Source organism: Tympanuchus pallidicinctus, unplaced genomic scaffold (assembly GCF_026119805.1).
Source record: "Tympanuchus pallidicinctus isolate F22 unplaced genomic scaffold, pur_lepc_1.0 scaffold5, whole genome shotgun sequence".
Lineage (NCBI taxonomy): Eukaryota > Metazoa > Chordata > Aves > Galliformes > Phasianidae > Tympanuchus > Tympanuchus pallidicinctus.
Window position 1 is genome coordinate 65,409,109 of NW_026294769.1, and position 13,560 is coordinate 65,422,668.

Consider the following 13,560-nt stretch of genomic DNA (forward strand, 5'->3'; position numbering starts at 1 on the left):
TTAGTGTGAGTCACGGGAAAATAATCAGTGTGGTATTTACAGAAACCAGCCCCTGCAGAAGCTCACACCTACTGATAATCTGGCATATTCTTTAGCCTTACTAACCGAGATTTCATAAAATCATAGGATCACAGAATGGGCTGGGTTGGAAGGGACCTCAAAGCCCACACAGTCCCAACCCTCTGCCCTGGGCTGGTTGCCCCCACCAGCTCAGGCTGCCAAGGTCCCATCCAACTTGGCCTTGAGTACTTCCAGGGATGGGACAACCAAGCCCCTTTGGGCAGCTGTGCCAGTGCCTCACCTCCCTCTCAGTAAAGGATTTCCTCCTAACATCTGATCTAAATCTCCCCTCTTACCTGAATGCTTGACAAACTCCTGTCATGAAATGCAGAGTGGGGCGAGTTCTGCTAGGGAGGAAGGAAGGAGAAATGTGCAGGCTGTGGGGAATGATGGTTGCAGCGTTGATGTCAAAGCATTCAGAGCAAAGCTGGGCCTGCTTGCCTGGCAGCCTGCTCTGTTTAGACTGGGTGTGAGAGACTGCATTTGCTTCCAGGGTGATGTCTTCTGTTATCATGCGGAAGGTGATGGTACTACACAGGCATGCAGGGCTGACCATAAGTTAGGAAACACCAGTCCTTAACAGATGTGGAGGGCTGAATACCAGGGATGCAAAGATCAGCTGATAGCATGTGGTAGCAGCTGCAGCAAAGGGAACCAGAGCTGAGGCTTTGTAGAAGGCAAATCATAACTAAGACCCTCTCTGTGCTGTTGTGTTTCTCAGTGCCCCGCTGGCAGGCAAAGCCAACACAGGGCCCTGAATGAAGTCATCCCCTGCAAACACTGTGCTCCTGCATTGCTCCCACATTTTTTATGATAAGAGTAATGTAGCACTGGAATGGGTTGCCCAGAGAGGTGATGGACATCCTGTCCATGGAGACACCCAACATCAGGCTAGCCAGGGCTCTAAGCAGCCTGCTTTAGCTGTAGATGTCCCTGTTCGTTGCAGGAGATTTGGACTAGATGGCCTTTGAGGGTCCCTTCCAATTCAAATGATTCTGTAATTGCAAACTAGCTAATGCAGTCAAGAGAAAAACGTTCTGTTCAAGCTGGCTACCTTGGGAGGATGCTACAGGGAACTGCTGCAAAATACTGCAGGCTCACCCCAAAAGATTGGAAAATTATGGCAGGTGTTCAGTTTGCTTTTATTAGCAGGTTGAAGATAGCCAAGTATATTGGACTAAAATCCTAAGTTCATAATAACTAAGTTCATAATAACTGAACGAAGTTAGGAAAAGATAAAACAGTGCTAGACCTTTATTAAGGCTACATTTAGCAGTAAGGAATCCTCCTCACCTGCTCTGTGTCTCACTCTTGGTTCTGACTGATGGGTTTCTGCACAACACTTGGCTGCTGTGTCCTGAGTGTGTGGTCACAGCTCACCTCGGTGCTCTGACACAGGGGAACCTGCAGCTCCTCTGGCTCTGGGGTATTTCCCCGTCTGTCTGCCCTTCACTTGCAGGTACTGATCCACCAGCTTATTTCAGTAACTTTTCTGCTGCCTATCTTAAATAACAAATCCCTGGCTTTTGTTTTTCAATTGTAGTCTCATTAAAATACAGTGGCATCACTTTACAAATTATGTTTTATGATAAATAGCACGAATTGCATGTAATTGCCCAGTTATGACATTCAAGCACAAACTGATCTTGAGTGCTGGACTGCCATGTCTATAAAAGCTCCCCCTCACCCTGTGTTAGATTTTGGGTGCATGTCTGCAGGCTGTTGGTTTACTGTGAACTTGAACAGGGAGAACAAAAGACTTTGAGTATATTCAGGCCAGCTTGCTTTCCTTTCCAGCTCTCCTTTCTAGCAATGGCTATAAATAGCTACTAAAAAAAAATAAGTGGTTGCCATTTAAAAAAGGTAAAAAGCTACACATTTTGTAACAGATGCTGTAGTAGAGTATTTTTGCTTTATCTTGTTCAGGGGGTGCATACAGAAACAGGCTGTGGCATCTTAGATATCACTGTGAGATAACACAGGGCAAATACTAGATCTTATTTGCTTATTTTAGGTATTGGCTATCTAAATACTGAATGGAAATTGTCTTGTTTCCCATTATAGTTCGTCTTCAATCAGATAGCAACGATAATGACGACATCGAACAAATCGATGAAGATATAGCTGTGACTCAGAGTCAGATGAACTTCATTTGTCCCATTACACAGGTATGCTATCACGCTATCAGAGATTGGGAAAGAGCAATTTCATGTCCTTCATTGGGATGTTTATTGCAAATCCCTAGTACTTGTTAAAAAGCAGGCAAGTATTATCAGAGAGGAACGGCATTGCTTAGGGAAAAAAACAATCACACAAGTAGCAAGGCAGTTTCCTATGCAGGATCTGACTCCATAACTTCAGTGCAATGTCATGCATGAGTGGCAAGAAGACTTCCTGCTGTTTTACATGGGTTTTGTAAGAAGCACTTTCAGTGGACGTTCTCAGTTCCTTTACATCAAACCTGATTGATTACAGGCGGAAATGAAGAAGCCAGTTCGAAACAAAGTCTGTGGACATTCCTATGAAGAAGATGCCATTCTAAAATTCATCCAGACTCGAAAGCAGCAGAAGAAGAAAGTCTGGTAAGCTATCAGGAATGTGTGGAAAAGCTATTTGCTTTGCTGTGTAAGTGGAATTTTACTCCACTTGTTCTAGGAAATGTGTTTGGATTGGCAAGGCTACAGGAAGTAATACCTCAGCGTCTGCCCAAGTCAGTCTCCTCGTTAGTACAGTGCATGAAGGATTTTTTTCTTTAATGAAAACAATGTGCAAGGAAATATTCAGGAAATTTGTGGGGAAGTTACAGTTACTCATGGAACCTGCACAACAGAATAAAAGAGATTTTGTATAGCTGTGAACAGTAAAGAGAAATTTCAGCTTCATAAGGTTTGGTTGCTCATTGCATTCCCATTGCTTATTTAGGAAGCCTTAAGGTTAATGAAAAATTAAATGTCTCTGCTGTGCATCCTCTTCTGCAGTTAGGTTCCAATACAATTAACAACGAGAAGTATTAAAATTCAACCTTCTAGGTAGCACAGAATTTAAGAATGACCAGAAAGAACTGTATACTTTCTACTACAATGCAGTGAATTGATTTTTACTCTACAACACCAAAGCAGCTTGCTGCTTTCCATGTAGGATACATCTTCACAGAATCACAGAATGGCCAGGGTTGGAAGGGACCTCAAGGATCATGAATCTCCAACCCCCCTGCCACAGGCAGGGCCACCAACCTCCCCATTCAGTACTAGACCAGGCTGTTCAGGGCCCCATCCAACCTGGCCTTGAATACTTCCAGGGACGGGGCATCCACAACCTCTCTGGGCAGCCTGTTCCAGCACCTCACCACTCTCTCTGGAAAGAACTTCCCCCTGACATCCAACCTAAATCTTCCCTCCCTCAACTTAAAACCATTTCCCCTTGTCCTGCAGTTATCTACCCTTTCAAAGAGTAGATTCCCCTTCTGTTTGTAGGCTCCCTTTAGGTACTGAAAGGCAGCAATGAGGTCACCCCGCAGCCTTCTTTTCTCCAGGCTGAACAAGCCCAGCTCCCTCAGCCTGTCTTCGTAGGGGAGGTGCTCCAGTCCCCTGATCATCTTTGTGTCTCTCCTCTGGATCCTCTCCAACAGCTCCCTGTCCTTCTTGTACTGGGGGCTCCAGACCTGGACTCAGTACTCCAGGTGGGGCCTCACAAGAGCAGAGTAAAGGGGGACAATCACCTCCCTGTCACCCCTCTTCTGATGGAGCCCAGGACACCATTTGCATTTTGTTGAATGAAAACATGTAAAAGTTGAATTATTAAACCTGAAATTCTTCCTGATGTGTTTCAAATTTTGAATTGTTTTGACTTTTTGAAAAACCAAACAAGAGGAAGAGGAGCTCAAAAGCTCTTCAGAGAAAATTTAGAGGACATATTTTGTCATCCTTACCCATCATTACTGATGCGTTTTCATGCCAGATAACCAGAGTTTCATGCTTTTGTGTTGATGACCTCATGGAAACTTACAAGTTGTGGACTTTTAAATAAATGTGCAGTTGCTCAGGAAGATCTGTAGAGACTAGCAACCTGATTTCTCCACAGATAAAGCCACAGTTAGCTTACTTCCTCTATCTGTAGCTCTTGCATTTCTGTCAGACTGTACACACTGCCACATGGATACAAAGTGGGGCAGAACTTCTACTTCCTGACTGCAGGAAAGCACCGCTACAAAATCAGTCGTCCATTGTGATGGCTCTCAGTGGCTTTCTGTACTCTGGACACCACCTTGAAGAACAAGGAAGAAGCACCTTGTCTGAGCACCTTAGGAGGGATATAGAAAAAAGATAGAGAGCATGCAATATGCTGTGAATGACAACAAGCCAGCAACAGAAGAGACAGGAATGTGGCTAGAAGAATGAAGAAGAGTTGGGAAATAGCTCACAAGTTGAAGAGAAGAGAGTAAGAGTTCTGGAGGGTAAGAACAGGGCAGGAAAGTGCTCAGCAGCCTAAACCACTACACAAAATACCTCCTGACTCAGCAGGAGGCTCTCTGATTCCTCTGACTTACACTGTCCTCTGTGCAGTAAATAGCCCAGAGAACCCCACCGTCGTTGAATCTTTGTTACATCACATAAGCTTTGTCAAATCACTGCTTTATCCCAATAAGCCACATTGCTGCTTCTCTCTTCCAAGCAAAGAGAGATTTCCATCTGCAACAAATGGAAAAATGTTGTAGTAAAGACAGCTCTGGTGGATCTGAGAAATTTCATCGCTGCTGATAAAACTGATGGGGTTGTAGAGCTGAATTTTTATTTTCCATTTTAAGAAATTAATGCCTTAGAGGAAGTAGAGAGTAAAAAATATTATCGAAGCTGTAAAATGCCCAGCTTTAAAAGCAGCTTTATGCTCAAACTGAAGTTATTTGTGCAGTCTGAATCCTGGTGGATCTTAATCCTGAGTTTTGAGCTTGCACCCTTACCACTTGGACAGCAGTTATTGCAACATGCCAGAAAAGTAAGAACACAGCACTAACCAGGTTTCACTGTAACTAGATTGAGAAAGGTTGCCTGGTTTTCTCTGCCCAGTCTCACCGATCTGCTGTAATTTTAACCTTTCTCAAGAAAATGCTGTCAATCTTTGAAAAACCATAGTCTGCATCGTGGGAAGACAGACGTCAAACACCAAGTTCCTCATTCTGGAACCATCCTGTTTGTGTTACTCAACATTACCCAGCTTTATTCAAGTAGGAGTAGGTATCCTGAAAGAGCACAGTGCTGGCTAGGGGAGTCCTTTCTGTCTTTACTCATCAATCAAGGCCATTGCTCATTGCAGAGCTATAGAAGCAGCTGTCTTCTCACACATACTGTATGCAGTGTTTGAAACCACTGGATGTCCTTGGTGCATTTGCCAGTCCTTCAGCTGACACACACACACAGCCACTGGCTTTGTGCTGCTGGACTCAGCCACAGAAGACTTGTGGCAATTGTGATATATCTCAGTTTGCTCACTATTTTCCATTGCCTGGAAAGACACACTAACACTTCATGCTTACAGATAATGTTGGAAGCTTTCTAAGCACTAGTTATTCATTAATCTGTTAAGTTATTGCTCTTATAATAAATTGTGATAAATGGGAAAAATGAGGCACAGAGCAATTAAGTGACTTACCTATGACACACGCAGCAGGCAGCTGGCAAGTCTGGAATAAAAGCTATGAGTACTGAATGCAAATAGGTTCAGCACCTGAGACAAAAGTTATTCCTAAAGAGGAAAAAAAAAATCAGAAAAAATGTCATTTCTGATGACAGGTGCCATCTGTGAATGTTTGGGCCACTGCCTAATGGGAATGACCTCTGGACCCTGAATATTTTTCACCCTGTTGTCTTTCTCTGATTGTTTCAAGTAGTTGTAAGCCATTTTGTATCGGATCTTCGTTTAGAGGCTGTTCAGTTGACTCCATCTCTTCTTTCTCTGCTTCCTTAGTTCATAACAGGACAGGTAAATTTTCACACCAACTGGATGTTCCAGTGATTCACTAGTCAGCTTCTGCAAGCCTATATAATCTATTTATTTCCCTGTAAGTTAATTTCCCTATTTATCTATCAGTGAAGATTATACCACTCCACTGCAGAGTAATGGGGTAAGAGGTAATTACCTGCAGTTTACAGAGGACTTCAAAGAGAGAAAGCAACGTAGCAAGACTTGGGTGCAGCGTTACAATCATTGCTAATGCTGTGTGCAGGGAACAAGGGAGCAATCTACAGGTGAGAGGCTCCGTCTCTGCGTTCCTTCCTTCAGCTGTTGATTCCCACCCATTTAGATAAATGGATTTATTTTTCACCACAGAGAGCTGGTGAAGAGGAAAAGAGGTAACGGGGAGCTGACTGAGTGTGAATCCCAGATAAATGGAGTAAAGCAGCAGATGTTATGTAAAAACCTGTGTCTGACTAATACAACTCTTCTCACTTACTGGAGTCTCTCTCTTTTTTTCAACAGCTGCCCTAAAATTGGCTGTAGCCATGATGATGTAAAAGGATCAGATCTCGTGCCAGATGAAGCACTTAAAAGAGCGATTGACAGTCAGAATAAACAAAGCTGGTCAGCGCTGTAGGAATCGGCTGGAAGTGCCGTTGCCACAAAGAAAATTTGTTATTAGAGGTCTCATGAGATAAGCTGCTGATTGTAAGCAGGTTGTGTAACGGATTGTTATTTAAAGTGTTTCATTTGTAAGCAAAGTTGAAGGTCTCTGCTGTAACTGGAAACACTTTTTCATCCGCCAAATATGAGGAATTCTTGGTGTTTTTTTTCTCTTTCTTGAAATTCTAAATGTTGCGTTTGTTAAATAAAATGTGGCTTTCAGCCTTTAGCTTCCCTAGTCAGCCTGTTAATTTTTTCAGCCTATTAGAGGTGCGGATTCCACCAGCACTAAATTGTGAGTGCTTTGCTCAGTATTGCAGACAGTTGTTACTGTCTCTAACTGCTGGGAATACTGAGTAGGGCACTCCCACCAGGATGCACGTTGCTTAGCAGTGCTTCCCTGCTTCAGTGCAAACCACAGGAAACTTCATAGGAACAACAATTGCTACGCATCTGTACCTTGTATATGGACACACCACGTGACCACGCGCCTTAAAGGATCTTCGCCTTGTTCTTAAAGTTATCCAATGCTCTGCACTAACTTAGGCTTTTCTCATGTTATATAAACTTCATTTTCCTGTACATTTGGGTACAAATCCAGGAAAGGATGTAAGCTTTGTAACACTCAGTAGTTACTCCCTGGATCCATCTGCGGGTGTCTAGCAGGTAATACACTGGCTCTATGCATCGCAAATAACTGCTGGTAAAAAGAGCTGCCCTGGTGGTCAGGTGGCAATTTTCTTCTATCTGAAATTCAAAATACAGGATTCTTTGAGCTTTGGGAGCCTTAGTGAGTTAGGTTTCTCCTAAGTCATTTTTCTTAACGTACAAGCTGATGTTCAGTACAAAATGTAGCCAGGATACCCAAATGCTAAGCTTTTCATTCTGGGTTGCTGTTTGCTAACAGCTTTCCTTTATTAGACTATTATTAACCCCAATTGCACTTGTGTGCAAACCACTTCAAGCTGAAATTATTATTTTGTAATTGAAGAATATTAATCTGCAAGCTGATTTCGTAGCTAAAAAAGGGAACTGGGGCATTATTACTTGCACTGAGCTTTTGTATTCAAAACACTTCGTGAGAATTAGCTGAGTAATTTTCATAATGTGATCTAACCCCAAAGGTCTATCTTCTCAAAACTCCGTAGTGATCAGGAGTGCTTCTGCCTGTAAGCCCAATTGAAATACTGGAAAGAGATTTGAGAGCAGTTGAGCACTACGCACTTTTTTGTCCACTTAGGTGTGAAAATCAATTCTCTTTTAAGACATCTCAGATCAAAGACTGTTCAGGAGAGAGGTAATTGATTTTCAGAGAAGTGATAGAGTTAAATACCACAAGAGAGGAGGTTAACTATTGTTTGTCTCAAAAGCGGTAATGGTGGTGGTGGAGGGATCCCTATGTTGTAGCTTTGTCTTTCATCTCTAAGTTTGTGGTTAAGTTTTCTCTGTCATCATTTATAGGCAGAACACTCAGAAACAGAAACCTGTGTGAAACTCATGTTGGTTCAACAATCTCTGCAGGGGTGCAGTAGTGTTGTCCTCGTGGATCTAAATCAGTCCTTACCAGTAATCAGGCTACCAAGTCTTCAGATGCAGAGATGTAGCTACACATTCAATGGCTGCAGTTTCTCACCTCAAATGTGGTTCACGTGGGTGTCTGGATGTTTCAGATAATATATAACATTATAAATGCTAAATTATGCCAGAGCAATTCATACCATTAAGCTGGTGCCATGATGATGGCAAAATACCTGATCTTTCTTTCCTCCTTTGCTGCTGCCTCGTTGGGGTGGCTGTTCTTACTGACAGCTCATTGCTGCTTCATTGGGTTTTGTGTCACAGCTGCGACCTCGCTGTTCCCACATGTCCTATGTCCTGCCTAAACTCTGCTCTGGATAGAAGTAGCTTGCAAGGGTTAAAGAATAAAAATAAGTGTCTGTGATGAATAGGCTGATCAGTGTGACTCACAGAAGTGGAAAGAACAGCAGTTGAAGCTCGAATCTTAATCTGTTTTGGCTATAAGATATCGTATGTAAACAGGCATATGTTAACAGTTCACAGAGTAATTTGTGTCTCATTGCTTGACGTCAGAAATTTTGCAATATTTAAGGAAAGAAACTCATAGGTGAGGCTTTTTTCTGTTCCATGAGGAGTCTTTTACAGATGCAGCAAACCTAGGTGGAGTTGGTGAAGATGTGACACTGAAACCTGGTGAGAATCTGTCTCTGCCAGAGAAGAGAAGTTCCATATAGTATTTTGATTAAAGAAACGTCTAATCAAACAAATAAAAGGCAGTAGGGATCCGTATACAACAGTGCTCAGCGGTGCCCTGGGGCATGAGACATTAGCACAGCTCTCACTGGAACAGATCTTAAAAGCAGACACTCCCTCTGTCTTCCAATCAGTGGAGCCACAAAGTGTAAAAGAAGAACTAATCAGGCAGGCATCTCATGGAAGATTTAGCACACTTGTGCTAAAAGGAGCATGCACTGCTCTGAATCAAGGGTACATTCATCATTACTGCTCCTGAGCTGTGATCTTATTCATTCTAGAAGAATCACAAAGACTGGGCTAAGTCAGTGCTCCCTTGAGAAACACGCGGAGCAAGAGCAGGGGCTGGAGGAAGTGAGATCGATGACTCAACACCAAGGCCAACACACTGCCTTATTTTAGACAATGTCCCCTTGGATATACTCATGTTTCCTCATGAGTGGCTGCTGACAAAGGTCTTACCTACCTGTGGTCACAAGCACCTCATGACGTTTTTCTCAAGAATAGCTCCAGCACTGTGGCTGAAACCAGTGCAGAATTCACCGTGGAACAAGATTAACTTTCACTGTGGCTTCAAGTGAGCGTTAATCTCCAGCTTCCCTAGAAATCTCCCTGTATGGATCGGAGGTGCAGCGTGGCCCTACTGACAGGGCTCTGTTACATAGTAAAGATGCACCTGGGAAACATGTTTCCTGGAGTGGGAAATTCCTCCTTTTCCTTGCTGCAGCCAAAGCATTAAATCAAGGGCACCTCATCACAGCTACAGCGAAACGTCGGTCATCCAGTTTTTTTGACACAGTTCTGACTGCAAACAGTGATTCCAAATCTTCCATAAATAACATTCTGTTTTCTGGTCCCAGAGGTCTCACTGCTCATACATGTCATTTAAACACGTGGCACGCTCACAGCAGTGTCCAGAGGGAAATTCTGTGTGTGTATGCCAGTGGGTTGTAGGCTGCTGGCCAGCAACTGAGAGAAGGAAGAATATCCCATTGATTGCTGAGCAGGTGAAGTGCTGGGATGCGTGCAAGTCGGGCAGTGGTACCCATGGATGTGCTCAGCCTTCTCCTGCTCGAGTAAGCTCAGCAGCATAACAGGACTTATGTACAACTTATGTACAAAGGCATGCGTTTTATTGTTTCTAAACACTGCATACAAGGTAGCAGTGGGGTGGAGGAGGCTGTGCCTCGCACGGTTCTTCTGCATTTAGTCCAGACTCGAGGACAGAGCTTGAAAGCACGCACATGAATTGAATTGCATGGGAAGCTTACCAAAGGAAGTGTTTGCTTGTAAACTCGGCATGAATAGGATCCTCTCTGACCGCAGGGGAAGCGGAGAGCAGCTCATTCACTGCCCGCTTGTGCAATCGGCTTCTGAAGTAAGAACAGGGTTTGAGGTTTAAGACCTGAACCTCCACACATCTCCAAGCAACAGAAGCAGCTTTCATACTCTTTGGTCTGAAAAGGGACAAAGTCAGGAGGTGCTGCTCATGAGACTCCTTGGGTTTGATAACAACGGGCTTGTCAAAAGGGAATTACGTAGCTATCCCAGCAACAGCAGCCCTCAGACAGGCTTCTGGGAGGGCTCGAGGGGAAACATCTGAACACCAGCACACTGCAGTCCCTTTGATGTCACTGCGCTCGTGTCATGTGTTTGATATCTCAGCACTGAATCCAGCACTGAATGTCACAGAGCATAAGGCTGATTGTAGCATTACTATGGGTGTGATTCCTGCCACAGAATGGGAGCTTTAGTTCTCTATCACTGGAGCACAGGTTTTGGAGCCTTTTCTGTGCTGGGGGATTCTATACAGCAACTCTGCAGCAGACCATATGTTGGCTGCTGGGTTTGCACTGCTGGCGTTAAATCCAGCAGTTGTGTAAATGTCATTAGAGGTCTTGAAATAGCTCGTAATGTAATAGTATTTATTTTTCTGATAGTTTAATATTTGCCTGATAGTTTAATATTTTCTCAAGTACTGGTGTGCTATGCATCTTCCAATATCTAAAACAATGACTTATTAATTTCTTCCCATAGCAAGCAGCCAGTTTATTTATAACTGGCCCAATCCAACAGAGTCACTCTGCATATCCCACGAGACACACTGTCAGAGTAACTGGACCTGTCCCAGGCACTGGGGAAGTGGGGAGATGGTTACACAATTCCCATTGCCACTGGCTGCTCCAGTTACAGAGATAAAGGGTCAGAGAAGTGGAGCAGTGCAGACAGATAACTCTGTGAGCATCACAGGGCGAGCAGCTGAGCTCGCAGTGGAAGCACTGCTGAGCCTGAGACAGATGTTGGAATGCCATGGGAGAAGATTTCCTTAAATAACACAGGAATGAAATGGCAATGCCCAAAGTTCCCTTAGGGAGCACTTCAAATTGCTATAGGACTTGGGAGGTGCTCTTCACAAACCTCTCCTGTTTTCTGCATGGGTTCACAACAAAATTCAGCTCGTGCACCAGCACTGGCAGAAGTGGCCAAGGGGAGATGAGTTTCAGCCCTCTGAGAAGTACCAATGTGCACTCAGCAACCAGCCAGCCCCGCTATCCCCTGCTTTGTTATTTTTCATTCTGGGGATCAGATAAAATTAGAAAAGACAGAAGCCCCAAGCAGGGAATCACTTCTCCCTTTAGACTAGATATCGGGAAGAAATTCTTTACTGTGGTAGCGGTGAGACACTGGAACAGGTTGCCCAGAGAAGTTGTGAATGCCCTCTCCCTAGAAGCATTCAAGGCCAGGCTGGATTGGGCTGGGAGCAACCTGGTCTAGAGGGAGGTGTCAATGCCTGTAGCAGGGAGTTGCAACGAAATGATCTCAAAGGTCACTTCCCACCCAACCATTCTATGATTCTGATTCTTGTTGCACTCTGCAGCATGTTGGAAGGAATTTGGTGATGGTGAGTCCATATGTGGACCTTTCATTGCGATCCATACCTAAACAATAAGAATGACAATAGGGTACAGAACATTATTTGGTCACAACTAACTTTGCTACTACATGTTTATTCATTACATTAATGCCATGAGTACACAAAAGCATTTTGAAGGAGGAGGGAGCTGGGCTGGTTCAGCCTTGAGAAGAGAAAGATCCAGGAAGATCTTGCGGCCTTCTGGTACTTGAGGGGAGCTTAAAAGCAGGAGGGAGGCTGACCTCTTACAAGGTCAGGTAGTGATAGGACAAGGGGGAATGGCGTCAGATGAAAATCATGGAACCACCAAGGTCAGAAAAGCCCACAGGCCCCTTGCCCCGTGCTACAAAGATGGCGGCTGCAGCCCGCGGAGCAGAACCGGGCACGGCCCATCTCAGCAACAGCCGGACCGTCAGTGCGCCATCAGTGCTGTGCGGGCTGGAGCCGGGGCATGGGGAGCACAGTGCTGGCTCAAGTGAAAGCACATCCCTGTGTGCTTGTCAGTATGTTGGCTCAACACGGGGCTCTGGACAGCAAAGAATACGCAACTGTGCTTTCTGGCTCCATAAAGGGCTTTGAGAATAGGTTTCAAGATTGCCAAGAGAATCGATTTATGTTTGTGACACCATTTTCAGCTGATAAAAACACATGGCCTGCAAGTGTTCAAATGGAATGCATAGAGTTGCAATCAAAGATTGAGCTAAAAGATCTGCTCAGTTTCAGAATCCCTGCTACCAGAGAGAAATATCTGTCCCTTCTCAATCACGCCTTGTTTATGTAACCGCTGTTTGGCACATTTGTGAATGGTTATCAAGGATGGGTAGCACTTTGTGAAGATGTACTTTGTGAAGTACACAAAGAACAAAATTTCATCCAGAATCTCTGATGAACACCTTGAGAGCTCACTGAGAACTGCAGCCACTGCCATCAAACCAGCCTGGTGTGTTAGCTTCACAAAAGCAGGGTCACATATCCCACCAGTTTTATGCTTTTGTTCCTCTCTTTCTTTCAAAATGCTTTAAGACAAATATTAAAAACTAAAATGTTTTTTAGTTATATATTAATGATATTGTATATTTTACAAGGGATGTTCTGAAAGTAATGCCTTCTGTTTTACAGCGTTGGGCCATAACATGAGAGGCGGATGTTGGTGGTACAGCAGTAGAGGTGGATCCTTCCCACCAATACTCTGTTCCATGTTGTTGCTGTGCGGCAGATTGCAGCAGAGGGGCAGAATGGCATCTGACATGGAAGTGCATATGAACCAAAAGTGTCACTGAACAACTCCATGCACAAAAAATGGCACCTACTGTTGTACGCTGACACTTGCTGAATGTTTCTGGAGAGCAAACACTGGGTGTGAGCACAGTGGGGCAGTGAGTGGTGGTTCAGCAGTGGTGACAACAGGTCACTTTGCTGGTGCAGATTGGGCATGGAGGCTCTTGTTTACTGCTGGTGAGGATGCACAGCTAGTGGTGGTGATTGTGCTGAAAAAATGTGCTCTGTAGCTGAGAATTTGCTCTATCAAACAGTGTTATTGTGCTCTTCGTAGGTGTTGTAGCTTCCGTGGAAATAAATAGGAGGCATGAATTCTGTAGCAACTTACGTGTATGCAGCCAAAGGCAATTCCTCCTCACTCACTGCGGCCCAGGCAAGCCAAAGGGTTCCAGTCCAACCATCGGCCCACCCCCACCATGCCC

The 13,560-nt window shown here is 44.2% G+C and overlaps 1 protein-coding gene and 1 long non-coding RNA gene across 3 annotated transcripts in view; both read left to right on the forward strand.

Moving 5' to 3' along the window:
- Window positions 1–6,904, forward strand: part of NSMCE2 (NSE2 (MMS21) homolog, SMC5-SMC6 complex SUMO ligase) — a 127,619-nt gene extending 120,715 nt beyond the window's left edge. For both annotated transcript variants that reach the window (XM_052704861.1, XM_052704862.1), the window contains exons 5-7: window positions 2,125–2,228; window positions 2,536–2,642; window positions 6,535–6,904. In XM_052704861.1, coding sequence (XP_052560821.1) covers window positions 2,125–2,228; window positions 2,536–2,642; window positions 6,535–6,649 — 326 coding nt within the window. In that variant the 3' untranslated portion in view covers window positions 6,650–6,904. The remainder of the gene's footprint in view (window positions 1–2,124; window positions 2,229–2,535; window positions 2,643–6,534) is intronic.
- Window positions 1–13,560, forward strand: part of LOC128091579 (uncharacterized) — a 460,071-nt gene that overhangs the window by 118,731 nt on the left and 327,780 nt on the right. The window lies entirely within an intron of this gene.